Raw genomic sequence first — 26,824 nt, 5'->3', positions numbered from 1 at the left:
CAGGTGAAGGCGGGTGGGTCCATCGAGGATGTGGAGGTGGGCCAACAGCTCTTGACGGACCAACGGTCCCAGCTGTGGGCCACCCTTCACCCCTTCCGGGAATTGTTCAGCAACAAGCCCGGAAGGACAGAGCTGGCTGTCCATCACGTGGACACTAGGGATCACCCCCCAATCCGGCGTTCAGCATATCGGGTTTCCTTGGAGGTGCAGCAGCACATGCGCCAGGAGATTGACGAGATGCTGAAGCTGGGGGTCATCCAGGCATCCAACAGCGCTTGGGCCTCGCCTGTGGTCCTCGTCCCAAAGAAGGACCGGACCACCCGGTTCTGCGTGGACTACAGGGGACTCAACGCTGTCTCGGTCACCGATGCGTACCCTATGCCACGCATCGATGACCTGCTCGATCAGTTGGCCGGGGCCCAGTACCTGACCATCATGGATCTGAGCCGGGGGTATTGGCAGATTCCCACTGACCTGTAAGGCACGGGAACGCTCTGCCTTTATCACCCCCTTTGGATTGTACGAATCCACAGTGATGCCGTTCGGCATGAAGAATGCCCCTGCCACTTTTCAGCGGATGGTCAACACGCTGCTTAAGGGACTCGAAAGGTACGCGGCCGCGTACCTGGATGACATTGCCGTCTTCAGTCCCACCTGGGAGGATCACCTGCAGCACCTGATGCAGGTGCTGGGGCGGATCCACCAGGCAGGCTTGACCATCAAGCCGGAAAAGTGCCAGCTGGGCAATGAGCGAGGTCCACTACCTGGGGCACCGGGTAGGCGGGGGGACCCTTAAGCCAGAGCCCGGGAAAGTGGATGCTATCGCATCCTGGCCCACCCCCAGGACCAAGAAACAGGTGATGTCCTTCCTGGGCACCGCAGGGTACTATAGGAGGTTCGTTCCCCACTATAGTAGCCTGGCGAAGCCCTTGACGGATCTCACCAAGAAGAAGCTGCCCTCCGCAGTCGATTGGACGAACGACTGCGAGACGGCCTTCCGAGCGCTGAAGGCCGCCCTCTCGAGCTTCCCTGTACTCCAGGCGGCCGACTTTACGCTGCCGTTTATAGTGCAGACTGACGCCAGTGATTTCGGCCTCGGTGCCGTACTCAGCCAGGTTGACACTACGGGCCAGGAACACCCTGTTCTGTACCTGAGTCGGAAGCTCCTGCCGAGGGAGGTGGCGTACTCCACAATGGAGAAGGAGTGCCTGGCAATTGTCTGGGCACTGCAACGGTTGCAGCCGTATTTATACGGGCGCCGCTTCACGGTGGAGACCGACCACAACCCCCTCAGTTGGTTAAACACCGTATCCGGGACGAATGGGAGGCTGCTACGCTGGAGCCTAGCTCTCCAGCAGTATCACTTGACCATTCGCCACAAAAGGGGCCGTGACCACGGGAACGCCGATGGGCTATCCCGACAAGGAGAGGGGGCGGATGGGCGCACGGGGGAGCACAGGAATGTGCTGCCCCCTGGCGCCCTCTAAAAGGGGGAGGTGTGAGGAATATGGATTAATATTTACTGTCAGCCATGTCCTCACACCCCCCATTTGCTGACAGGATTTCCCTGCTTCAAAGCCCCCAGCCCTGATTGTAATTTTATGCACCTCTTGGCATGACTCAGTTGGCCAGGAAGACACCCCTCAGGGGGTCCAAGCTTCAAGGAGAAGTTCACACCTCTGTGCAGCAGTTGGGAGCCACCTGAATCTGTAGGAAAACCCCCCAGCAGGGGGTATCTGCTTTGGCCTGGATCAATGAGATTTCCTAGACATATTGGCACCTACCTCTCATAAGGAATTATGAATCACCTGGCCACCGCAGACGCAAACCGGATACATATTTGTGTCCCGGTGGCCACGAGGTACGGTCCCATGGTCTTTGTTTACTCGTACCCAGTCGGGGTAGGGAGATACCCATATCTCCCCATAGAAGCCACCTACCGGTACCAGGTTTGGGCTCTAATTGTAGCCTGAACCCAGGCAGGTCCATTAGTCCCAGAACCATCTCCCTGTGACCCTCTGGTCTGGAGCTATGACCCCTAAAGTGTTTTGTGGGTCATTCACTGTCAGCCCAGAAGAGGGGGAGTTGACCCCTCCCTGAGGCAGGGAGGGGACGGACCAGCTGCAGGTTAAAAGCCTGGTGCCAGCAAGTAGGGGGCGTCTTTTTCTGAAGAGGGGTCGCATGCTACACATGTGTTTAGAGGGACCCAGGAAATAGCAGGAGAACACAGCCCCTCGGGTGGCCTCCTGCTCAGGACATCGCCAAGGAACTCTCATCATACTTGGTAACTTACTTTCACACTGCTTAATCCTATTGTAACCATATACCCTGTAATCTGTAACCTCAGACCACTGTATATATATTGTCTGTGTATAGTGTGTTATATCTAGTGCGCTCTTATAGCGATTAAATCTATAATTTAATCTTGTGCTATCTTGTATCTCGATCACGAATCCCCACGTCCGTGTTTTGGCCTAGTTATAAGCTACCGCGGGTTGGTTTCTGACCCTATATAATCCCGTTAGCGGACCGGGCTTATATCAAACGAGAAACTGGTGGCAGTTACCCGGGCTGAGTGTGGGCTGTTTTCACTGCGGCAGTGAAAAGGCCCTTCCAGCTTGTTGCCTCTCTGTGCCCGCGTGGACAGGAGGTGTGTGTGTAAACTATACCAGCCTGACCTTACGTGCTCCTCTGGAGGGCGTAACTTCACGTTTTTGGTAAACCCCGTGATCATACCAGGTCTCGTGAGCTCGACGTGGTTGACGTCAGCGGACACGAGGGGTGGTATTCATCACAGGGAGTGACACATCAGGTATTTGATTGTGATAAGTAGGATTTGAGCCATTATTGAACTGACAGGAGTGGTGCTGGACAATCTGCTTTGGGGTTTGGGACTGTTAGAGGATCACGTTCAGGCCAGAGGAGGTGGGGAAGAGGTTTTCTCGGGGAATAGTCATTTTAGGTAGCTTGATAAGCCTACCTGAAAAGATGTGTTTTTAAGGCACGTTTGAAGACGGAGAAGTTGTGAATTGACCTGATATTCCAGGGCAGAGTATTCCCGAAAGTAGGTGCAGGTTGAGAAAAGTCTTGAAGACTGGAGTGAGAGGTACGAATTATGGAGGATGTTAATCTTAGACCGCTAACAGAATGGAGAGCATGAGTAGGGTGGTAGATTGAAATGAGGGAGGAGATGTATGCAGGTGCAGCACTGTGGAGAGCTTTGTGGGTGAGGGTGAGAAGCTTGAACTGTGTTCTGTGGTGGATGGGCAACCAGTGAAGTGACTGGCACAGACTAGTAGCATCCGTGTAGCGATTGGATAGATAGATGAGCCTGGCTGCAGCATTTAGGACAGACTGAAGGGGGGAGAGTTTAGTGAGAGGAAGACTGATTAGTAATGCGTTGTAGTAGTCAAGACGAGAATGAATCAAGGCACCAACTGAGCTTTTGCCGTTTCCACTGTAAGAAAAGGGCGTTTTCTGGCGATATTCTTGAGGTGCAGATGACAAGAGTGTGGAAGTGATTGAATATGGAGAACAAAGGAAAGATCTGAGTCAGATGTGGCCCCCGAGACAGCGGGCGTTGTGTTGCATAGGAGTTATGATAGTGCTGCAGGCCGAAATTGAAATATCAAGTTTAGGTGGGTTAGTAGATTTTGGGGGGGGGGGGGGGGGGCAATAAGTTCAGTTTTTGAGAGGTTCAGTGTTAGATGAAGACAGAGAGGATATAATGTTAGAGACAGCTGCCAGACAATTTCTGGTGTTTTGGAGTAAAGCAGGGGTGATGTCAGGGGATTAAGTGTAGAGTTGAGTGTTAGCATAGAGATGGTGCCAAAAGACAACTCTACTGAGTCTGTCCGATGGGGGCTGTGTAGAGGGAGAAGAGTAGAGGACCTAGTACTGAGCCCTGAGGAACGCCAACATCAAAAGGAAGAGAAGAACCAGCGAAACATACACTAAAGGAGCGGTGAGATAGGAAGAGAACCAAGAGAGAGCAGTGTCCTTAAGGCCAATTGAGTGGAGCATGGTGAGGAGGAGTTTATGGTCTACGGTATCAAATGCTGCAGAGAGATCCAGAAGAATCGGTAGAGAATAATCATCATTTCTTTTTGCTGTCAGGAGATCGTTAGACACTTTAGTAAGGGCAGATTCTGTGAAGAGGGCGAAAGGCAGATTGTAAGGGGTTTGCAGAGAGATAAGCTTATTAAATGAGAGTAGACAAGACGTTCAAGGAGTTTAGAGATGAAGGGGGGTTAGAAACAGGTCGGTAGTTAGCAGCACAGGTCCGAGTCGAGAGATGTTTTTTTTTATAGTGGGGTTATAACAGAGTGTTTGAAAGAGGAGGGAGATACTTATCCAAGCCATTCTGAGATTTTTTTTCTCGTGACACATTGTACTTTATGACAGTGGTAAACTTGAGTCAATATATTTCACCTTTATTTATAAAAATAAATCCCAAATTTACTAAATATTTGGAAAAATTCACACAATTTTCTAAATTTGAATTTCTGTACTTTAAAGACAGATAGAGATACCTCATAAAATAGTTATCAATCAACATACCCCATGTGTCTATTTTATGTTGGCATCATTTTGCAAATGTCAGTTTATATTTTTTTAAGACGTTAGAAGCTTAGAAATTTTGAAGCAATTTTTCAAGAACATTTCTGAAACCATTTTTTAAGCAACAATTCAGTTATAAAGTGATTTTGAGGGGCTCACCACCCATAAATGACCTAATTTATAGAAAATACACCCTCAAATTATATAAAACTGGTATTACAAACTTTAACCCCTGAGGTGCTCCACAAAAATTAAAGAAAGATTGAGGTGAAATGTCCTTCTGCATTATACAGAAATGCCCTATATGTGGTAGTAAACTGCTGTAGTGGCACATGGCAATGGTCAGAAGGAAAGGAGCACCATATGGTTTTTGGAGGGCAGATTTTGCTAGAAAGGTTTTTGAGCGCCATTTTGTTTTTGATGAGACCCTGAGGTACCTCTACAGTGGAAACCCCCCAAAATACCCAATTTTGGAAACTACACCCCTCAAGGAATGTATTAAGGAGTGTACTAAGAACTTTGACCCCCATAGGTGTTTTACAGAATTTAGAAACACTTGGCTGTGAAAATGAAAAGTTTCTTATCATCCAATAAAATGTTGCTTGAGCTCGTACCCTCCACAATCACCTTCTGTACTGCAGTCAGCGCTGACTGCGGCATAGAAGGGGATTATGCGCCGGCATCAGTGTTTTAACCAGTGCCGGCATATATAGCAGGGGCTTGGCTGTTGGTGACTGCCAGGCCCCTGCCGCTGATTGGGTGGGCGCAGCTCCTGCACCCGCCCAATCAGCGCGCCATACCTGTACGGTGCTCGGGATTAAGTCACATCCCTCAGCCCTGTACATGTACGGCACTAGTCAGAAAGGGGGTAATTTCCCCCTGTGTTTGAACTTTTAGCATGGCAGACTGCCTCGCTTGACTTTCTCGATCAGACCATCACTGTGACCAGAGAGGGAAGAGCATGAGTGACTTAATTAGAGCATCGCACATTACACTGATAAGTGCAATGCTCGTCTGTGGGCATCTATATCTAGGCCTATAAAGAGAACAACAGTGTTGTCATATTTACACCTACTATTATACTAACAGGTAACAACTACCTCATATACCATAGTTGCCAACTGTCCCGAGTTTGCAGGGACTATTTCTGATTTTCAGAGACAGTCCTGGCAAATTTGGGCTGTCCTGTGCTGAAAATGGGCGGTGTCAATAATAACCCTTCCCATAACTGGGCGTTTCCGGTCAGAGTACCAACCTAAACATTGGTAAGTCTCTGCTGACTTATGCAGAAAGACAATATTTTGTATTTAATTTTCAGTGTCCTAGAAATACCAAAAGGAAGAATAAAAGCAGCCAAAAATTCTAAAAAAAAAATGTTTTCTTTTGAATATTGAGTTACAAAATAACCCTTTCTGACAGAAGTGCACCTTTAAGGAAATCATATGACTACCCCAACAGCTAAGACCTCTATAGCCTTAGAGTCTGGACAGATCCCCATTGCTTCACGTTTACATCCAAGTCCCCATGGGTGAAAAATAGGAGCATATAATCAGAGGAAAACACATGGAACTTCTGAGCTATTATAATTAAATAAGTAGTTCTTCTGCACTGTATATTATAGGTTTTCATGTTATTCCTCTATTTGTTACAAAAACCTACAGAAAGCGCTGAGTCTTTACACGGCTAGGTACATAAAAGTAGTCTTTATTGAAGAAATAATAAATAACATATATAGACGAAACCCACAACCACAAAAGTGCGGTACACCTGAGGGACATGGCATATATATCTGTAACATGCTATGAAGAGGGAGGGACAGGGCTGCTACAGTTATCTAAAATAACAACACACAGTGAAACAATAAACCCTGTGTACTTAGTATGTATATCCCAATAGAAAGTATCTCATATCCCCCATAAAGGGGAGAGCACAATCATAAAACAAAACATAGCTTACCGATTTGTGAGTTTGTCTCCTCAGAAGGACCGCACTACCCGACGCGCGTTTCGGCAAACACCTTCATCAGATGAAGTGATAGTTTCTATTGGGATATACATAATAAGTACATTGGGGTTTATTTTTGCACTGTGCGTTATTTTAGATAACTGTAGCAGCCCTGTCCCTCCCTCTTCATAGCATGTTACAGATATATACCATGTCCCTCAGCTGTACTGCACTTTTGTGGTTGTGGTTTTCGTCTCTGTATGTTATTTATTATTTCTTCAATAAAGACTACTTTTATTTACCTAGCCGTGCTTTCTGTAGGTTATTCTGACGTTTGTGAGTTGGCTTTTTGAGGGGTTATTCAGATGCTGCTCGGCCTCGTGGTGGGGCACTGAATTATTCTGATGTTTTGTAACCTATATGTTCTAATCCTCTATTTGTTACAGTTGATGAAGTGTGTGCGGCTCCCCTTGCTGAGCAGGGATTTCTTGATGAGCAGCGTAGACACAGAGCTTCTTGTACGTCATCATTCGGAGTGCAAAGACCTTTTGATTGAGGCGCTGAAGTACCACCTGATGCCAGAACAGCGGGGGGTTCTCAGTAACAGTCGAACCAGACCAAGACGCTGCGAGGGAGCCAGCACCGTCCTCTTTGCAGTAGGTGAGGGAGATAGACTACTTGTTTCCATATACCAAGCTACTTGTTATAGATCGGAGTAGATCTGGACTGCCCCTACAAAATGATCAGTCGGTTATTAGATTTTAGGATTTTTCTTGTTTGAAGGTGGTGGCAGTCTCTTTGCTATACATGGTGACTGTGAAGCGTATGATACCCGCACTGACCGCTGGCACATGGTAGCCTCCATGTCTACAAGACGAGCCCGAGTGGGAGTAGCAGCTATCGGAAATAAACTTTATGCAGTGGGTGGGTAAGTATACTCAGCGATGAAGGGTTTACTGATGTAAACACATAATTTTTTATCAATTAAATTAATCAGTGTAAATTACGCAAATCAAGTTATTGTGTTACCCCTTGTACAGTGGTGCACCACCAATGAGCCCAGGTGAGGCGATCGCCTCAGGCAGCACCGGGTAGGGGCAAGACGGGCAGCCAAAGTCCATGGGCAGAAGGAAAGGGGTTAGGTAAAGAAATTGTCTTTGGGGAAGGGGGGGGGTGCCGTTTCAGTTTTTGCCTAAGGCAGCAGAAAGGCTCTTTTCCCCTCTGCCCTCTTAGGGTATGTTCAGACGCTGTGGATTTTCAGTGTAGAGTCCACACTGGAAGTCCACATCAAATTGCAGTACAATGCAAGTGTTTTAAAGCGACCCTTTGGTTCAGGAAAAAAAAAATCATATTAACTTTGGAACTAACAGATTCTAGGGGTACTCTCCTGTCATTCAAAATGGCCACAAATCTTCTCAGACTCACTAGTAGATATGGCCTTGCGGTTCGCCCAGGGGTCGTTTCGCGGCGAACTTTGCTCGTTTGCGATTCGCCGAACATGCGAACATATGGCGATATTCGCACACGCCATATTTATTTGCATAGTGCTAAACTTTGACCCATGACACATCCATCAGGTGGGACAGGACAGCCAATTGAGACGTTTCAGGAACAGACCCCCTACCCTATAAATAAACCTGATCTGGCAGCCATTTCGCATTCAGTTTTTTGCCAGTAAAGGGAGAGGTTGCTGTGTGGAGCAGGGACAGGCTGTTAGGGACACCAAACGCTAGCTAATAGGGCCACAAAAGTCATTTTAAGGACTGGTATAGGTGTGCTTATCGATAGGTGTGACATACTGAGGGGTATAATATACTTATAATATACTTTCTAACATAGAAAGTATATTATAGTGCATTTGTATTGTGATGCAGTTGTGTGCGGTTATGCTGCGCGGGACAAGCGCTATTGGAATAACTAATTGCAACTGGTGTGATATACCTGTTGCCCCCCAAAAAAGTGATTGAGGGGTGTGATACACCGGCTTTCACAAAATATTGATTGAGGGGTTTGATTTACTGGCTTCCAGCAAATTCTCATTAAGGGGTTCTATATACCTGTTTCCACAAAATACTGATAGAGGGGATTGATATACCAGCTTCCACCAAATATTGATTGAGGCCTGCAATATACCTGCTTCCACAAATACTGCTCTTCTATAGGGACTTTGTCACAGGGTCATTTTGAAAATGACAGGCAGAGGAAGAGGCAGGCCATTCTGGAGGGGTGGAACGGGTCGGGCAGGTGCACCAGGCCGGAGCCTAAGTGGAAAGTTGGAGAAGGTGCGTGCGATTACGTCAAAGGACGCGCCAGAGTTGGTTGAGTGGCTCACTCAGCCTTCTGCACCCTCCTCATCCTCTGTATCTGCACCCTCCTCATCCTCTGTATCTGCACCCTCCTCATCCTCTGTATCTGCACCCTCCTCATCCTCTGTATCTGCACCCTCCTCATCCTCTGTATCTGCACCCTCCTCATCCTCTGTATCTGCACCCTCCTCATCCTCTGTATCTGCACCCTCCTCATCCTCTGTATCTGCACCCTCCTCATCCTCTGTATCTGCACCCTCCTCATCCTCTGTATCTGCACCCTCCCCATCCTCTGTATCTGCACCCTCCCCATCCTCTGTATCTGCACCCTCCTCATCCTCTGTATCTGCACCCTCCTCATCCTCTGTATCTGCACCCTCCTCATCCTCTGTATCTGCACCCTCCTCATCCTCTGTATCTGCACCCTCCTCATCCTCTGTATCTGCACCCTCCTCATCCTCTGTATCTGCACCCTCCTCATCCTCTGTATCTGCACCCTCCTCATCCTCTGTATCTGCACCCTCCTCATCCTCTGTATCTGCACCCTCCTCATCCTCTGTATCTGCACCCTCCTCATCCTCTGTATCTGCACCCTCCTCATCCTCTGTATCTGCACCCTCCTCATCCTCTGTATCTGCACCCTCCTCACCCTCTGTATCTGCACCCTCCTCAACCTCTGTATCTGCACCCTCCTCACCCTCTGTATCTGCACCCTCCTCATCCTCTGTATCTGCACCCTCCTCACCCTCTGTATCTGCACCCTCCTCACTCTCTGCTGTGTGCACCCCCAAAGACACCACCACCATAGCCCCTCCAATTGAGTCAGAGGAATTATTTTCCCATCCATTCCCAGACCTAACCAATGCGCAGCCATTCTTGGCATCAGATTAGGAAGAGAAGGTGGCAACAGCCGCCACCCAGCGGTCTGACGACAGTACCCAGATCAACCCAAGGACGGAGGTCCCCGCTAATGCTGCCTACTCCGAGATCTCTAATGTCAGTGGTGGTGAAGGTGACAATGATGACGTGTCAATGGATGTCACATGGAGAGAGCAGCAGATGGGGACGAGACGGAGGAGAAGCAGGCAGAACTCGCAGTGCACAGGAGGCAGAAAGCAGACTGCAAATATATCTGGAGCGAGCCATCCACCATGCACGGTCACATCTGGCACTCCCAGGAAGCCGGAACATGGCTCCGCAGTGTGGGCTTTTTTTTTTTTACGTGTCAGCTGACAATAGTGTTGCCATCTGCAGCCTGTGCTGTCAACGCATAAGTCACGGTAAGCCCAACACTCGCCTAGGGACGACTGCCTTAAGAAGGCACCTGGCCTCCCATCACCGAACCCAGTGGGAGCAACACCGTCAGAACCCACAAAGCCACACTCCCGGTGCTCCATGTCCTGCCTCTTCTTCTCCTCTCTCCTCCCATTTGTCCTCCATGCCACCTTCCGCCGTGCCGTCGTCGCGTTCATCTAGCAAAAGGCACTCTTTCGTGGCCCAAATGTTCGAAAAAATTATGACGCCTGATAACCCCCTTGCCCAACGGCTGACCGCTGGCTTGTCGGAACTGGTAGCCCGCCAACTACTGCCATATAAACTGGTGGACTCGGAGGCCTTTAGAAAATTTGTGGCCATTGGCACACCGCAACGAAGGCCGATTACTGGCTTACCCCGCTCAATTTGATAGTTGGTAAAGTGGTGTGCGACAGCTGTGCCAAATACCCCGGGGTCCAGCACATCTTGCGGCAGGCCAGGAAAATCTCTGGCCGTTTTAGAAGATCTTATATGGCCATGGCTCGCCTTGCTGACGTTCAGCGGCGACACCACTTGCCCGTCAGACGTCAGATTTGTGACAGCCCGACGCGCTGGAACTCCACCTTGTATATGCTTGATAGTCGCCGTTAGCGACTACCTGTACGAACTCTGCAGCAGGACAGGTTCTGGGGAGCTTGGTTTCTTTTCACCCCGCCAGTGACTGCTCATGCGCGACACAAGCAAACTTCTTCGGCCATTTGATAAGATTACTAAACTGGTCAGTCGCAGCCAGGGCGCCATCAGTGACATCGTGCCTTCCGCCTTCTTTCTGGAGCGTGCATTGCGTTGTGTCGTTGATCAAGCCGTCGAGGAGCAGGAGCTGGAAGATGAGGAAGTCGCCATGCTGAATGAAATCCCAGGGGGGCTACTCCATCTGAGACAATTCAGCAGGAGTCTGAAGAGGAGTCAGAGGAGGATGGTGCCTGGGGGAGAGGAGGAGGAGGAGAACGAAGAGCAGGCTTCAAACTTTTCTGGGATCCCTGGTGTTGTCCGTGGATGGGGGGAGGAAACCGAGGATGACATTCTCCTGGGCGATGAGCAGGAGCTAGGGCGATCCACCGCTTCCAATTTAGTGCAAATGGGGGCCTTCATGCCTCAGTGTTTGAAGAGGTACACCCATATAAAAAGCATAAAGGGCAAGGAACAGTACTGGGTGACAACGTACTTAGACAAACACAAAATGGCAGACATGTTACCAGCATCAAAGAGGGCTGTCAGAATGCAGCATTTCCATGCCTTGCTGCAACAGATGCTGCATTCTGCTGTTGCTGGCACTGGCAGAGGAATTTCCACCCACAGAGAAACAGTTGCGGGTACCAATGTTACCGCGCATACAAGAAGAGATCGGTTTGAAGAGTTGTTGGTCACTTCGGATATGAGATCATTCTTGCAGCCAACCCATCGATAGCTGCCCTCCGGATCCAGCCTCAGGAAACGCCTAGACCTACAGATGTCCGACTACATCGGATTAACGGCCGATGTGGATGCTCTGAGAAGCGAGGAACCCCTGGACTACTGGGTGTGCAGGTTGTGGCCAGAGCTGGAACAATTTGCCATGGAACTCTTGGCTTGCCCCTCGTTTAGTGTCCTGTCCGAAAGGATGTTCAGCGCAGCAGGGGGGGGATCGTGACCGATAAGCGCACTCGCCTAGCTCAGGACAGTGTGGACTACCACACATTTCTAAAAATGAATGAGGCATGGATATCTGAGGAATTCAACACCTGTGACGACCACGTTTAATTGAATTTCCTCATGCCAGCCCACACATATCCGCCACCACCCAACAAAAGGCCTTTTCTGTCCGGTGAATGCCTAATGTTTGGGGGCTGTACTCCACTGGCCTGCAGTAAAAATGGTATCCAATGGCTGTCTAATATACCTCCAGCCACATAATCACTTGATCTTTTCTGTACGGTGAATACCTAATTGTTGGGGCTTTGGAGGAATTCAACACCTGTGACGACCACGTGTTACTGAATTTCACCTATTATAATTTGGTGGGGTTTATTCAAGAGGGGGGATTTCGTTAGCCATGTTTTTAATCCAATTTTATATTTTTAGTTCTTTTAAACATATGTAATTGACATGTATTTGTACTGCCCTGCAGTAAAATTGATATCCAATGACAGTCTAATATACCTTCAGCCACATAATCTTTTCTGTACGGTGAATGCCTAATGTTTGGGGCCTATACTCCAGTGGGCTACAGTAAAATTGTTATTCAGCGACCGCATAATGTACCTCGAGCCACATAATCACAATTTTTTTATGTCAGGTGAATGACAAATTTTTAGGGCCTGTACTCCCGTGGCCTAAAATATAATTTTTCTAGGCTCCAGCAGGGAACATTTTTGAGAATTTCCCTTTTAAGATACATACAAATGGCCCATGATTAAAATACATATTTTTTGTGGGAATTTTTGTCATGATCTCCCTCTAGTTTGTCACTGTCCATGTTGTGGGACTATTTGTGAACTTCTAGTAAGTATTTGGTGGCTGCAAATATGACCTGAAGGTTTTTCAGGTTCGCCTGCCATTAAAGTGAATGGAGCCCGCGGCGAACTTGCGGGTCGCGAACATTTGATCGCGTTTGCGAATCGTCCCAGCCGATGGTCGTCCATCACTACTCCCTAGTGTATACTGTGCCTTTTGTAGCTCAAGACACTTCCTGGAGGTTGCTCGGCAATGCTCACATGAGCAGTGCGGACCAATCCAAGAGCAGGGCTGGATAAGCAGGAAGTTCCCTGATACACAATATGTACTAGTTAGTGCGGCCATCTTAGATGGCAGAAATAGAGCCTGGGAGTCAGCAGATCTGTAGCTGAAAAGATAAGAGGGCACCAGGTAAGTGTTCTGTTAGTTCCCCAGTTAATGTGAATTTTTATAATTTTTTTGTGACTTTTGGGGCATTTTGTGGATTTTTAATGGGAACCTTTCAGGAATATTGAAGTTATTAGAGTGAGTTCACGTCTGAGTTTTTTCAGTATGATTTTTTTTTTTTTTCATGGCTATCGAGCCTAAAATCCTCATAGAAAACTAGTGAAATCCACTTCCGATTGATTTTTTTTTTTGGGGGGAAAAACTCACTACTTTTTTTTTTTTTTAAACCGCAGTGTGGAATAAAGAAGGGGCATGTCTATTCTTGTTGTGGACTCCATGTGGAATCCATGTCTGAAATTTCCAATGTAATCAATGGGTAGAATAAAACCTGTACTGAAAATGCATGCAGATTTATATAATGCGATAGTACTTGGAACTGCCTTTGTAGATATGACTAGTTTTAATTGGAGGTAAAACATGAAGTTATAAACTCACCACGCTCCCATCTTCAGTAGTCATCTGAGTGGTGCTACTTGTACGGTCTCCTCGCTGTTATCTCACCCACTCTGCCATGATCGCTGTCCCATTATGCAGAGCTATATGAAGCTGATGCTAGCTCTGCCAAGCAGGATGCCAGTCAAAGCAGAGTGGGCGTGATAACAGCGGGGAGACCGTGACTAGTCACTGCTGTACCACCTCCTATATGACTGGTGGACAGCGGCGCAAGACTGGTGTCTCCCTATTATAAAAGCAATCTCTTTCAATAGAGGCACATCCACAACGGTTGTCACAAGCATTAGTGCATCATGCCAGTGGTTTAATGGCCAGAACTTTTTAAAGGAGACCTGTCAGCAGAAGACCTATCGCCATGAAATGCAGTGGAAACTGCAGGCAAGATATTATAGAACAGGATGAGCTGAGTGGATTGATATATAGCTTTGTGGGAAAATATTCAGTAAAACTTGTAATTTATATACAGTATGTATACTAACCGAAGGACCCGGCTTCGCGCAGGTATATTTCATCTATTTATTTTAATGATTACGTGTGTCGTTAAAAGATATAGACGGTATTCACTATAACCGTAACATCCACAGCGCCCTCCCCCTTAACAGTGACCTCCACAAAGCTCCGCTCCCTTAAAATGTGACCTCCACAACACCCCACCCCCTTAACAGTGACATCTACAGCACCCCTCCCCTTAACACTGACCTCCATAGCGGACCATCCCCTTTACTGTGACCTCCACCTTTCCCTGCCCCTTTAACAGTGACCTCAACAGCAGCCTGCCCCTTTATTAGTGACCTCCACAGTACCTCATCTCCTTAACAGTGATTTCCAAAACACCTCATCCCCTTAAGTGGCCTCTACATTAATCTGCCTCTTAACACTGACCTCCATAACGGATCGTCCCCTTAACTGTGACCTCCACAGCAGCCTGCCCTTAGGGTGGCCAGAGGTCTGGTTTTAGGCCGGACAGTCTGGCTTTCAAACTCCCTGTCCTCTGTCCGGTGCAGGGCCTGGACAGACATGGGGATGTCCTTTTGAACAGCTCACTCTCAGACAGCAGCACTGTGCTGTCTAAGTGTAAGCTGCAGGGAGAAAGTCACCCTCCCTTACACCCCTGCAGCTGACAGAAGTTGATTTTTACTTTCATTTTTTTCAATCCCCGTCGGCTGCGAAGTGGGAGTGGCCTAACCAAATCGGGGACGTGGCTTAGTGGGACCTGGGGGGGGGGGGGCGTTTTTTTTTAAGGGGTTATCCAGAATCTACAACAGCCTCCCCCATGTACCGGGCCCCTCCCAGGTAATATACTTACCCCACTTCCTGCAGCACTCCTGGTTCCCGGACCGCCGCTGCTGCTTCTCCCTGTACACGGATGAAAACATCCGGTGTGGGGGGAGCAGCCAATTGGAGGATGAGCCTCCCTAGCATGGCCACCCTACCTGCCCCCTGAACTGTGACCTCCACAGCACTCCGCTCCCTTAACATTGTCACCCGTCACCCACAGCGTCCTGCCCCTTTAAAGCTGACCAACAGCAGTGAAGAAAACTGGCTAGGTTGTTATGGAAATCTGGTTTAAAACTGTGTGTATGTGGAGACCAAGGGGCTGCAAGCTTCTATTGACTGATAAGGGTCATGTGACCAGGCTTCTATTGGCTAATGCATTTTTTGGGAATATCTCAGGAACAGTACTTGCTAGAGAGCTGAGACCCGGTCTAAAACCTTTCCCGGACGCCTTATGTACCTGTGTGCCAAATTTCGACAGTGCAGATTCCTTTAGCGGACATATACACATACACTCAGCTTTAAATATTAGATCTCTGCATTTTCTGACTTCAGTTGTACATGGAGGTGTTATAAGTAATTGATGGCATTCCTTGTGAGAGTGTGTATGCAGAGATGGCCGTCAGTCACTGAGAATTGTGCACAAGGAAGTCTGAAGTCTGCTAAGTGCAGAGGTTAAGATTTAAAAATTACAAGCTTTGCTGAATTTCCCCCCCATTCTTTTGCCACATTCTTTTAAAAAGTTTGATTGAGGTACAAATCGATTCTACCCGAATCAAATATGTTTGTTGCCCTCAAACTTTAAATACATACATGTTTTCTGTGAGGACTCTAGAATGAGAGAGGAAGGGACAGAGACTAGTATGCTACTCTATGTTTCTGGGCAATATATATGCATTTTTTGGGGGGTACTCTTTCTCATTATGGAGAACATAAAGTATGCCTAGTACATGTGCAGAGTATTGTAGGCCAGGCAGCGCCCCTCTGGGTTTCTGGGAAAGATGGGGTTAGGAAAGCTAATCTGAATATCTGATGCCAGCAGATGTAAAATGGGCTCATTTACATATACTTTTCCCAGGAACTCAGAGGAGCGTTGACTGGCTTGCAATACTCCTCATGTATACTTGCACCCTCCGTAAGGTGAAATAGTACCCTAACCAAGGCCTCTCAGACTTAAGTCAGCTCTGTCAAAGGGTAGTTACCTAGAAAGAGCTGCATTCCTGGTATGAGATGCTCCGTTTTCCTTTCCTCTTGGAAACGAGGCTAGTTTGCAACCGCAGTGGTGAGCAGGTGGATTTACATATCTGGCGCCCCATTCTCTTCAATGGGACGGCTCCATCCTATTCGCTTGAATAAGAAGGAGCCAATCAATTGAAGTAAATGGGACGGTGGCATTGTAATTACTGCTGTTGTGATGGTGAGCTGGTAAACCGCGAAGAGAAGACAGCGCTTGTTCAAGTGCTGCAATCTCTTCAAAGAACTGATAGATAGGGGTGCCGGAAGTCGCCCCCTCCCCCACAGATCTGTTATTGATGACCTATCCTGAGGATAGGTCATCAATATAAAAAAAAAAAACTGGCAACCCCTTTTATATAGTGGTAATTTCCTGTTTTTATATCACAAAATGGATACAAGGTTTTGAGTTTCCACAATAATTATGCTCGATATACTGTATGTAAGTTTCCAATTGCATCCCTTATTGGAAACGGGACAAACCAGGGTTGTGCCCCATAGCGGTCGTGTGAGCTGCTTCTGGTTGCAGTGTTATCTAGTGGAGCTGATGCTATCCTTTTCTTATTACAGGTATGATGGAACGTCCGATCTTGCCACAGTAGAGTCATATGACCCTGTGACAAACACTTGGCAGCCAGAGGTTTCCATGGGAACCCGACGTAGTTGTCTTGGTGTGGCGGTACTTCATGGACTGTTGTATGCTGCAGGTGGATATGATGGCGCTTCTTGCTTAAACAGGTGCAGTATATTAAGTACATGTTAATCTCCTCAACAGGATTATTTGAGGCTGAAAGGTAGGCTGGGGTACCCTGACATTTAATCCCTCAGATGCTGTGGTCAATTGTGACTACGGCATCTGAGCAGTCATCTAGAGGGAAGAGGCTTTCTTCTTTGACCAAATGGCCCCTGGTGATGAAATTGTTAGAGCTGTTTGGTTGCTATGGCAGCCTGGGTCCTTCTGAAGGCTCTCAGGTCTGCCATGGTAAAGTTCCTATTAAGTCCTGTCTCAGACAGGGATTACTAGGAAAATTTTGATTTTTTTACCATAGACTGTAGTGGTTAACCATTGCAGTGTATGGTATAAGCGATATAGTGATCTGTGTCCATGTCTCCCTTGGAGGCCAAATGTGCAAACTATTAAAATCTAAAAGTACTTATCTGTAACAGGAAAAAACAATATCAAACAACCAGAACTGATGTTTTTTAGTTGCTTCACTTTTATAAATAATTAAAAAGTAATCAAAACATCAGACGTACCCTAAAATTTGTATCAATAAAAACTATGGCATGCCCTGCAAAATAACACACAGCTCTATAGATCGAAGTATAAAAAAGTTAGAGTTTTGGAAGGCAGTGAGTAAAAAACAAAAATTCTAAATTGGAAAATGTGCGCCAGGAGGTTGTTAAAATGTCATCCATTTTGCTGCCATTTTAAATGTTGCAGATTTTCTGCTGGCAGTTCAGCAGCAGAAAATCCACAACATATGTCCACTAAATGGGGCTACTCCCACTCACTGTCCAATATGCAACTCTGATCTATTGTTATTCTTACTCTATTGCTAATATTATGTTATCATTGCAGTGCAGAGCGATATGACCCCCTCACAGGCACATGGACATCTATCGCTGCTATGAGCACTAGACGTAGATATGTCAGAGTGGCAACACTAGGTAAGTCTTTCAGACTTCAATATCCCTTTTGCCATGTAGACTTTGTGCAGTACCTATATTTAAAGGGATTCTGTCACCTCCCCTAAGGCAAAAAACGATTTAAAACCAGCCATGCAGCACAGCTTACCTGGATTAGGCTGTGCTGTTCAATCTTGAAATCCGTCCAGCAGTTAGTTCAAAAAACGAGTTTGATCAATGAGGAAATGCGTCCTGAAGGTGCCCAGAGGGGCGTTTTTTTCTTCTGAGAGAGCCCAGTCCCGCCCCTTTTTCAGTGCCCAGCCCGCCTTCCTTTTACTTCCTAACTGCCGCCTCCAGCCTGCCACAGCCTCCCCTTCCTCTCCTCCCCCTCCCTCTTGCCGAACGAAGTCTCGCACAGGCGCAGTACCCACTGAGGGCTGCGCCTGTGCGATCATCAGGAGACTGAGGGCGGCAGCTTCATCTTCGTCACTGGGCATGCGCCGAGCCCAGTGACGTCCGATGCTCGCTCTTCCCTGCTGACTGAGGGAAGAGCGAGCATCGGACGTCACTGGGCTCGGCGCATGCCCAGTGACGAAGATGAAGCTGCCGCCCTCAGTCTCCTGATGATCGCACAGGCGCAGCCCTCAGTGGGTACTGCGCCTGTGCGAGACTTCGTTCGGCAAGAGGGAGGGGGAGGAGAGGAAGGGGAGGCTGTGGCAGGCTGGAGGCGGCAGTTAGGAAGTAAAAGGAAGGCGGGCTGGGCACTGAAAAAGGGGCGGGACTGGGCTCTCTCAGAAGAAAAAAACGCCCCTCTGGGCACCTTCAGGACGCATTTCCTCATTGATCAAACTCGTTTTTTGAACTAACTGCTGGACGGATTTCAAGATTGAACAGCACAGCCTAATCCAGGTAAGCTGTGCTGCATGGCTGCTTTTAAATCGTTTTTTGCCTTAGGGGAGGTGACAGAATCCCTTTAAAGAAGTACTAAACCGAGAAATTAAAGGGATTTCATAAGATTGAAAAATGGGCTACAATTTTTTTTAGAAACCATGACAATCTTACCCATGTTATTTCAGCTCACTTGATTGGGACCAACCTGCAATACCAGACACAACCTGTTTGCAGCAATGGTGCTGTTTCTGGAAGAAAGCAGCCGTGTTTTTTTTTATCTCCTGCAACCCCATTAACGGGAGAAAATATATCATAAATGCTTGTCTTTTTGTCCATCTGAAATGCCTTAAAGGGTTTATTCCATGATTAATGTAAAACATGAAATGAAAATCAGACATCATATAGTACATGACAATCTCTTTCTAACAAAGTTAGAACCAGCCTGGCAGCTGATGTCTGGCAGCAGCAGCTTTCTGCCCTGTCCCATTTATAACACATGCACACTTGGCCAAGTCGAGTTAGGGTTGGGCAATATCAAAAATATTCCCACAAGAACGATATTAACTCCTTCACGACTGCAATCCTTATATATACGTGATAGCTGCACATGCCCCGTGCAGCTATCACGTGTATAGACGTCATTGCAGTTCTTTAATCCAAGCGCTTAAAGCTTCTGCCCGTGTCCTGCCGCTGTCACGGTCAGCATACAGTGCAGTAATGCCGGCAGGGGACCAATCAGAGTGGCCCCTTGCCGGCAATCGATCCGATTGGTTAGTCTGTGCAGACTAACCAATCGGATCGCGGCAGTGTTAAAATGCCGGTTTCAGGCTTTGATCTGCGCTCTGCAGATCAGAGCCTGAAATCAGGTAATGTGTCCTGAAGCCCCCGATCTGTGCCCCCTTCTTGAAGCCCCCGATCTGTGCCCCCTTCTTGTGTGCCTCCAACCCCCCACCACCACCATCGTGAGCCCTGCCTCTGCCATCGGTATAATGTATAATGCCTCCTCGTTGCCCCCATACAGTTTGTCTCCTTGTTGCCCCCATACCGTATAATGTATTCTTGTTGCCCCATACAGTATAATGCCTCCTTGTGGCCCCCATACAATGGGGGCCACAAGGAGACATTATTGTATACTGTAACAAGGAGAAATCATACTGTATGGGTGCAACAAGGAGACATTGTACTGTCCTAGTTCTCCTCAATGCCCCGTAAATGCCCCGTAAATCCCGCGCCAGTGCCGTCCTGTTTAGTATTCCGCGCAGGCGCAATGAGTGGAGCCGGCAGCAGGAGAGCGTCCTTACCCCACACTGCGCCTGCGCCGAATACTAAACGGGGCGGTGCAGGCACGGGATTTTACAGGCACAGAGGAGAACTAGGATGTCAATCAACTGGACATGGGCGTGCCAAAGGGTGAGAAGACGGAGCCTCTAGGTGCTGCAACAACGCCCCAGTAGCACCTAGATGCTCATTAGCATATTATAAAAGCCTTTATTTTGAGGGAACGGTGGCAGGCAGGGAGTTAAAAATCATACAGTTGTGTTCTGCTGACATTAGCACATCGCTAATGTCAGCCAGATACATAACGATTTTTCTGATAACAGAAACCCTTTAAGGTCCCCCCTATATGACCTTATTTATTAAATGCTCTCCCCTCTAGTATAATGCCCTCATAAATAATGCTCTTCCCCCACCACCACCTGGTATTTCCCACAGTATTGCCAGGGATATATTTAAAAAAAAAAAAAACATTATACTCACCTGTGCCCTGTGTCCATCTGTAATGTAGGCCACAGGTTTCTTCTTTCTTCGGGCCACAGGGTCTGAGTTGCGGCTTCCCAGTGCCAGCGGTCATGATGAGATCACTGTGACCACCTGCGATGGTCACGGGCGGTGCGATGGCGTGGTCACTTTACAATGTCATTGTGCCAACTAACCATGACCTGGTGCAGTAGGTCGTGATGATGTAATCACAACTGCCTAGGTGATGGTGAAGCTTTTACAGAGTGCCCAAACTGTAACCCAAAACCCACATATTTATCGCAAAAGTGCCAACGCGGCAATTGAATACTACAGTCCAGTACAGTATATCTTCCATGTACTTTATCATTTCTCTATAATAGCCTGCCTACATTCAGTGCACTGCCCGTGCCGTTGATAGCGCACCCTGCGCTGATGAATGGCAGGAAAAGTCTAAGGCATATTTATCACGGCCCCATAGAAGTGAATGGGGCTGCGTGAAAATCACAAGCATCCGCAAGCAAGTGTGGATGCTGTGGGATTTTCATGCACGGTTGCTAGGAGACGATCGGGATGGAGACCCGATCATTATTATTTTCCCTTAAAACATGGTTATAAGGGAAAATAATAGCATTCTTAATACAGAATGCATAGTACAATAGCACTGGAGGGGTTAAAAAAATAAAATTAAACATTTTTTATCACCTTAATCCACTTGCTCGCGCAGCCCGGCTTCTCTTCTGTCTTCTTCTTTGCTGTGTACAGGAAAAGGATCTGTGGTGACGTCACTCCGGTCATCACATGATCTTTTACCATGGTGATGGATCATGTGATGGACCATGTGATGACCGGAGTGACGTCACCACAGGTCCTTTTCCTGTACACAGCAAAGAAGAAGACAGAAGAGAAGCCGGGCTGCGCGAGCAAGTGGATTAAGGTGAGTTACATTTTTTATTTTTATTTTTTTGACCCCTTCAGCACTATTGTACTATGCATTCTGTATTAAGAATACTATTATTTTCCCTTATAACCATGTTATAAGGGAAAATAATACAATCTACACAACCTTCTGTGAAGAAGTTCGGGTTTCGGTACATAAAATGCAGATTTTTCTCACGCACGTGCAAAACGCGTTACAATGTTTTGCACTCAAGCGGAAAAATCGTGCATGTTCCCGCAACGCACCAGCACCTTTTCCCGCAACGCCAGTGTGAAACCAGCCTAAGTGTTCTCATAATCTAAACTCAAATGTGTGGAAAATGATGGGGACAGTAAAATTCCCCCTGGAAATATATATGCATGGGAGTGTGTCATAAATGTTGCTTCTATGTAGAGGTCTTTTACGTTTTTACTGTACTGTTCCTTTAATATTTTTAGATGGTAACCTTTATGCAGTCGGGGGATATGACAGTTCTTCTCACTTGGCCACGGTGGAAAAATATGAGCCTCAGGTGAGTTCAGAACCATTGATATAGCATTATCCATGATTTATTTTGACTTGTATTGAGAGTATTGGGTTCCTGCTTTAGGACATGCCTAAGTATTAAGTTACATTAATAAATGAAGTGCTACATTTCCATAAGTACAGTACAGACCAAAAGTTTGGACACACCTTCTCATTCAAAGAGTTTTCTTTATTTTCATGACTATAAAAATTGTAGATTCACACTGAAGGCATCAAAACTATGAATTAACACGAATTATATACATAACAAAACAGTGTGAAACAACTGAAAATATGTCACATTCTAGGTTCTTCAAAGTAGCCACCTTTTGCTTTGATTACTGCTTTGCGCACTCTTGGCATTCTCTTGATGAGCTTCAAGAGGTAGTCACCTGAAATGGTCTTCCAACAGTCTTGAAGGAGTTCCCAGAGATGCTTAGCACTTGTTGGCCCTTTTGCCTTCACTCTGCGGTCCAGCTCATCCCAAACCATCTCGATTGGGTCCAGGTCCGGTGACTGTGGAGGCCAGGTCATCTGGTGCAGCACCCCATCACTCTCCTTCATGGTCAAATAGCCCTTACACAGCCTGGAGGTGTGTTTGGGGTCATTGTCCTGTTGAAAAATAAATGATGGTCCAACTAAACGCAAACCGGATGGAATAGCATGCTGCTACAAGATGCTGTGGTAGCCATGCTGGTTCAGTATGCCTTCAATTTTGAATAAATCCCCAACAGTGTCACCAGCAAAGCACCCCCACACCATCACACCTCCTTCTCCATGCTTCACGGTGGGAACCAGGCATGTAGAGTCCATCCGTTCACCTTTTCTGCGTCGCACAAAGACACAGTGGTTGGAACCAAAGATCTGAAAATTTGGACTCCTCAGTCCAAAGCACAGATTTCCACTGGTATAATGTCCATTCCTTGTGTTCTTTAGCCCAAAAAAGTCTCTTCTGCTTGTTGCCTGTCCTTAGCAGTGGTTTCCTAGCAGATATTCTACCATGAAGGCCTGATTCACACAGTCTCCTCTTAACAGTTGTTCTAGAGATGTGTCTGCTGCTAGAACTCTGTGTGGCATTGACCTGGTCTCTAATCTGAGCTGCTGTTAACCTGCGATTTCTGAGGCTGGTGACTCGGATGAACTTATCCTCCGCAGCAGAGGTGACTCTTGGTCTTCCTTTCCTGGGGCGGTCCGCATGTGAGCCAGTTTCTTTGTAGCACTTGATGGTTTTTGTGACTGCACTTGGGGACACTTTCAAAGTTTTCCCAATTTTTCAGACTGACTGACCTTCATTTCTTAAAGTAATGATGGCCACTCGTTTTTCTTTACTTAGCTGCTTTTTTCTTGCCATAATACAAATTCTAACAGTCTATTCAGTAGGACTATCAGCTGTGTATCCACCTGACTTCTCCACAACGCAACTGATGGTCCCAACCCCATTTATAAGGCAAGAAATCCCACTTATTAAACCTGACAGGGCACACCTGTGAAGTGAAAACCATTTCAGGTGACTACCTCTTGAAGCTCATCAAGAGAATGCCAAGAGTGTGCAAAGCAGTAATCAAAGCAAAAGGTGGCTACTTTGAAGAACCTAGAATATGACATATTTTCAGTTGTTTCACACTTTTTTGTTATGTATATAATTCCACATGTGTTAATTCATAGTTTTGATGCCTTCAGTGTGAATCTACAATTTTCATAGTCATGAAAATAAAGAAAACTCTTTGAATGAGAAGGTGTGTCCAAACTTTTGGTCTGTACTGTATATGTTATGTACAAGCGGTTAACTCTGCCCCATTACACAGGGTGGAAGACAAACAAGCATCAGACACCCATATCCTTGGACTGAGGCTAATGATGCCTCCAGGTCTTCATTTGATATTTTGCTGTGTGATATATTGTGTGGTTACTTGAACCCTGACCCCAGAACCTGCTATGATACACAGTATATTAGAAAGTTAGTGCTATGTTTAGTTGGTTCAGCCATAGCTATATAAATGCATGGTACAGTGTATTATGACCATTGCTTTGTATTCCTTGCAGTTCAGGGTGTCACCAGCAGAGAGCAGTCTCTTCCCCTTTAAAATGGTTTCCAGTGTTCTCAGGTAGTGTCCCTTTATAGAAACTTCTGCCAGACGAAACTGATTTATCGACAGTCTTTTTTGACTAATTATGCTTCATTTACTTTACCTTAGATCCTTCTGTCTCAGGTATAAGTGACGAGTATAAGGCAAGTTTCATGTCTGTGGAGCATTTTCTATCTTTCTTTTCCAGTGTAGAAACCAGAAATAAAAATAAAATAAAAAAAATCATCTGAAAAAATCATCAGCTAATTTTTCTTTGATTGCATCTTTTGTGTAAGCATAAAAATCATTGGTTGTCTACAACAGATCGTACTAATGTTCGGTCACCAGCGGTACTGATCTAAATGGAGCTAAATGAGTGCTGAACAATGTGCCACATCATCAATTGGTGCTTGTTACTGGCAGAGAATCTGTTAAAATGGTCCTCTATGCTCAGGACTAAATGGAAGTATGTTTGGTTGTATGTATCACTGAGTAGTGGGACCTTTTCTCTCAAAGACCCGTTCTCTGTGCAATTTCGGATGTTCATCTCAATATTTCATGTTCCTTCAAATTATTCTTTGAATATTTTACATATACAGTACAGAAGGACACTTTCAGAGGGCCATCATACAGTTTCCCACAAAAATATCTTGTTCTCCGTTAACATAATGTTTTGTTGTCCACATACATTACATACTTATTAATTAGAAGTGCTAATTGTTTCCCTGTGGTATGTTAAACCAATTAGCTGGATGAAAAGTGTTAACATAAGTGGTATAAATAGCCTGGGTAATGTTAGACACAGAAACACATTTTTGGCATTTTTTTATTTTTTTGCTAATGATCAACAATTTTACCCCAATTATTCTTTACAATTCTTTTAAATATATTAATTCAAAAATGTCTAATTTTACAGCAGATAGGAAGGAATGTGGAACAGAGTTGCAGTAGGGGATCCTTGTGGCATCCATGCTATATTAAACGTGATAAGTGATGACACTAAAGGTGGCCATACACATTAGTCTAAGTTGATTAAAACAAATTAAACTATTTCAACCAAACCATTATTCGTCAGGTGAAATGAACAATCGTATTAGGCTACTTTCAAACTTACGCTAGGAGGGCCCAGCAGGCTGTTACGGCAGGGGAACAGCCTGCCGTCCGTACTATCGCTAGCCAAGAGCGGCGCCCAGGGATCCCCCTGCACTTACTAGTATGCCTGGGCGCCGCTCCGTTCGCCCGGTATAGGCTCCGGTGTCTCAGCTCCGTCTGTTGTATTGGACTGATTTTTTGTAGGAGGCGTGTCCCTTGCTGCTGTGCTGGCCAGTCGCAGCACAAGCTCATAGCCTGGCTATGAGCTGTGCGCTGCGATTGGCCAGTGCTGCAGCAAGGGACACGCCTTCTACAAAAAATCAGTCCAGTACAACAGACGGAGCTGAGACACCGGAGCCTATACCAGGCGAATGGAGCGGCGCCCAGGCATACTAGTAAGTGCAGGGGGACCCTGGGCGCCGCTCTGCCCACAGGTATTAGTTTTTAGTTTGTATACGAGTGAAAGGTCCTTTTAAGTGGAGGTATAGGGGTTCTCCAGGAATTAAAAAAAAAATTAAATACCTCAATATTATTTTATAATAAATATCTTCACAAATACCTTTAATTACTTAGAATGGCTTGTTTTGTCTAGGGAGCAATCATTAGGAGAAATAAAATGGCCGCCATCCTATCAGTACACACAAAACCTGTCCTAATCGCACAGGAGGACAAGTTACTTCACCACAAGGAGCCATAGTGCTGCCTCATTCTCCTATCTGCTCTGCTTGTCAGGAATCATGATCCTGAATACAGGTTAATCTCTGTGGGAATGGAGATGATGAGGAGACATGAGAGAAGGGTGGGGTGTGGCTAATGAGCAGCACCACTTGAATGCAGTCTCCATTACCACAGCAACACATTACCACAGTCTGTCCTGTCGATCTTCTCTGTACTTCATGTCTCCTCATGAACTAAATTCCCCAGAGATTCAGCTAAAGCTCTTATCTTTATTCAGGATCATAATCCCTGACAAGTAGAGAGGAGGAGGATGAGGCAGTTCTTTACCTCAGTGCTCTGAAGTAACTTGTCCTCCTGTGTGATCAGGACAGGTTTTGTGTGAACTAATAGGACAGTGGCCATTTTGTTTCCCCAGACAAAACAAGCCATTATAACTAATGAAAGGTATTTGGGAATATTTATAATAAAGTAATATTCAAGTATTTTCATTTTCTTAATTCCCGGAGAACACCTTTAAAGGGGTTTTACCATCACATACAATAGGGGCATATTGCTAGCATATGCCCCCATTGTCTGATAGGTGCAGGACCCGCACCTACAACAAGAACGGAGCAGGTAAATGAGTGGAAGACTCGCTGCACATGGCGCAGCTGCCCGCCATTCATTCAAAATGGCTGGAATCTTTAGCTGGTGTGAAATCCACATTAGTCTGCCGATCTTTCTCCTCCAACGCCGTCTTCCTCTCCCACACACATTAGGCTGCTTTCACACTAGCGGTCGGGTTTCCGTTCGTGAGCTCCGTTTGAAGGAGCTCACGAGCGGACCCGAACGCAGCCGTCCAGCCCTGATGCAGTCTGAATGGAGGCGGATCCGCTCAGACTGCAATCAGTCTGGCGGCGTTCAGCCTCCGCTCCGCTCGCCTCCGCACGGACAGGCGGACAGCTGAACGCTGCTTGCAGCGTTCGGGTGTCCGCCTGGCCGTGCGGAGGCGTGCGGATCCTGTCCAGACTTACAATGTAAGTCAATGGGGACGGATCCGTTTGAAGATGCCACAATATGGCTCAATCTTCAAGCGGATCCGTCCCCCATTGACTTTACATTGAAAGTCTGGACGGATCCGTCCCAGGCTATTTTCACACTTAGCTTTTTTTAGCTAACATAATGCAGACGGATCCGTTCTGAACGGAGCCTCCGTCTGCATTATTATGGGCGGATCCGTTCAGAACGGATCCGCCCGAACGCTAGTGTGAAAGTAGCCTTAGACTGTTGCCAAACCCGCCATTCTAAGAGCAGATTCAGCCAACAATACACTGATTCATATA

The 26,824-nt window shown here is 46.6% G+C and overlaps 1 protein-coding gene across 1 annotated transcript in view; it reads left to right on the top strand.

Annotated features, from left to right (window-relative positions):
• The window catches only part of LOC122926164 (kelch-like protein 17), a 118,918-nt gene extending 95,032 nt beyond the window's left edge, over positions 1 to 23,886 (top strand). The window contains exons 7-13 of the mRNA XM_044277543.1: positions 6,951 to 7,164; positions 7,288 to 7,432; positions 16,536 to 16,703; positions 17,548 to 17,636; positions 21,600 to 21,673; positions 23,710 to 23,771; positions 23,877 to 23,886. Coding sequence (XP_044133478.1) covers positions 6,951 to 7,164; positions 7,288 to 7,432; positions 16,536 to 16,703; positions 17,548 to 17,636; positions 21,600 to 21,673; positions 23,710 to 23,771; positions 23,877 to 23,886 — 762 coding nt within the window. The remainder of the gene's footprint in view (positions 1 to 6,950; positions 7,165 to 7,287; positions 7,433 to 16,535; positions 16,704 to 17,547; positions 17,637 to 21,599; positions 21,674 to 23,709; positions 23,772 to 23,876) is intronic.
• Positions 23,887 to 26,824: the final 2,938 nt, after the last annotated feature.

This window comes from Bufo gargarizans, chromosome 2 (assembly GCF_014858855.1).
Source record: "Bufo gargarizans isolate SCDJY-AF-19 chromosome 2, ASM1485885v1, whole genome shotgun sequence".
NCBI lineage: Eukaryota > Metazoa > Chordata > Amphibia > Anura > Bufonidae > Bufo > Bufo gargarizans.
This window is presented reverse-complemented; position numbering and strand designations above follow the sequence as displayed.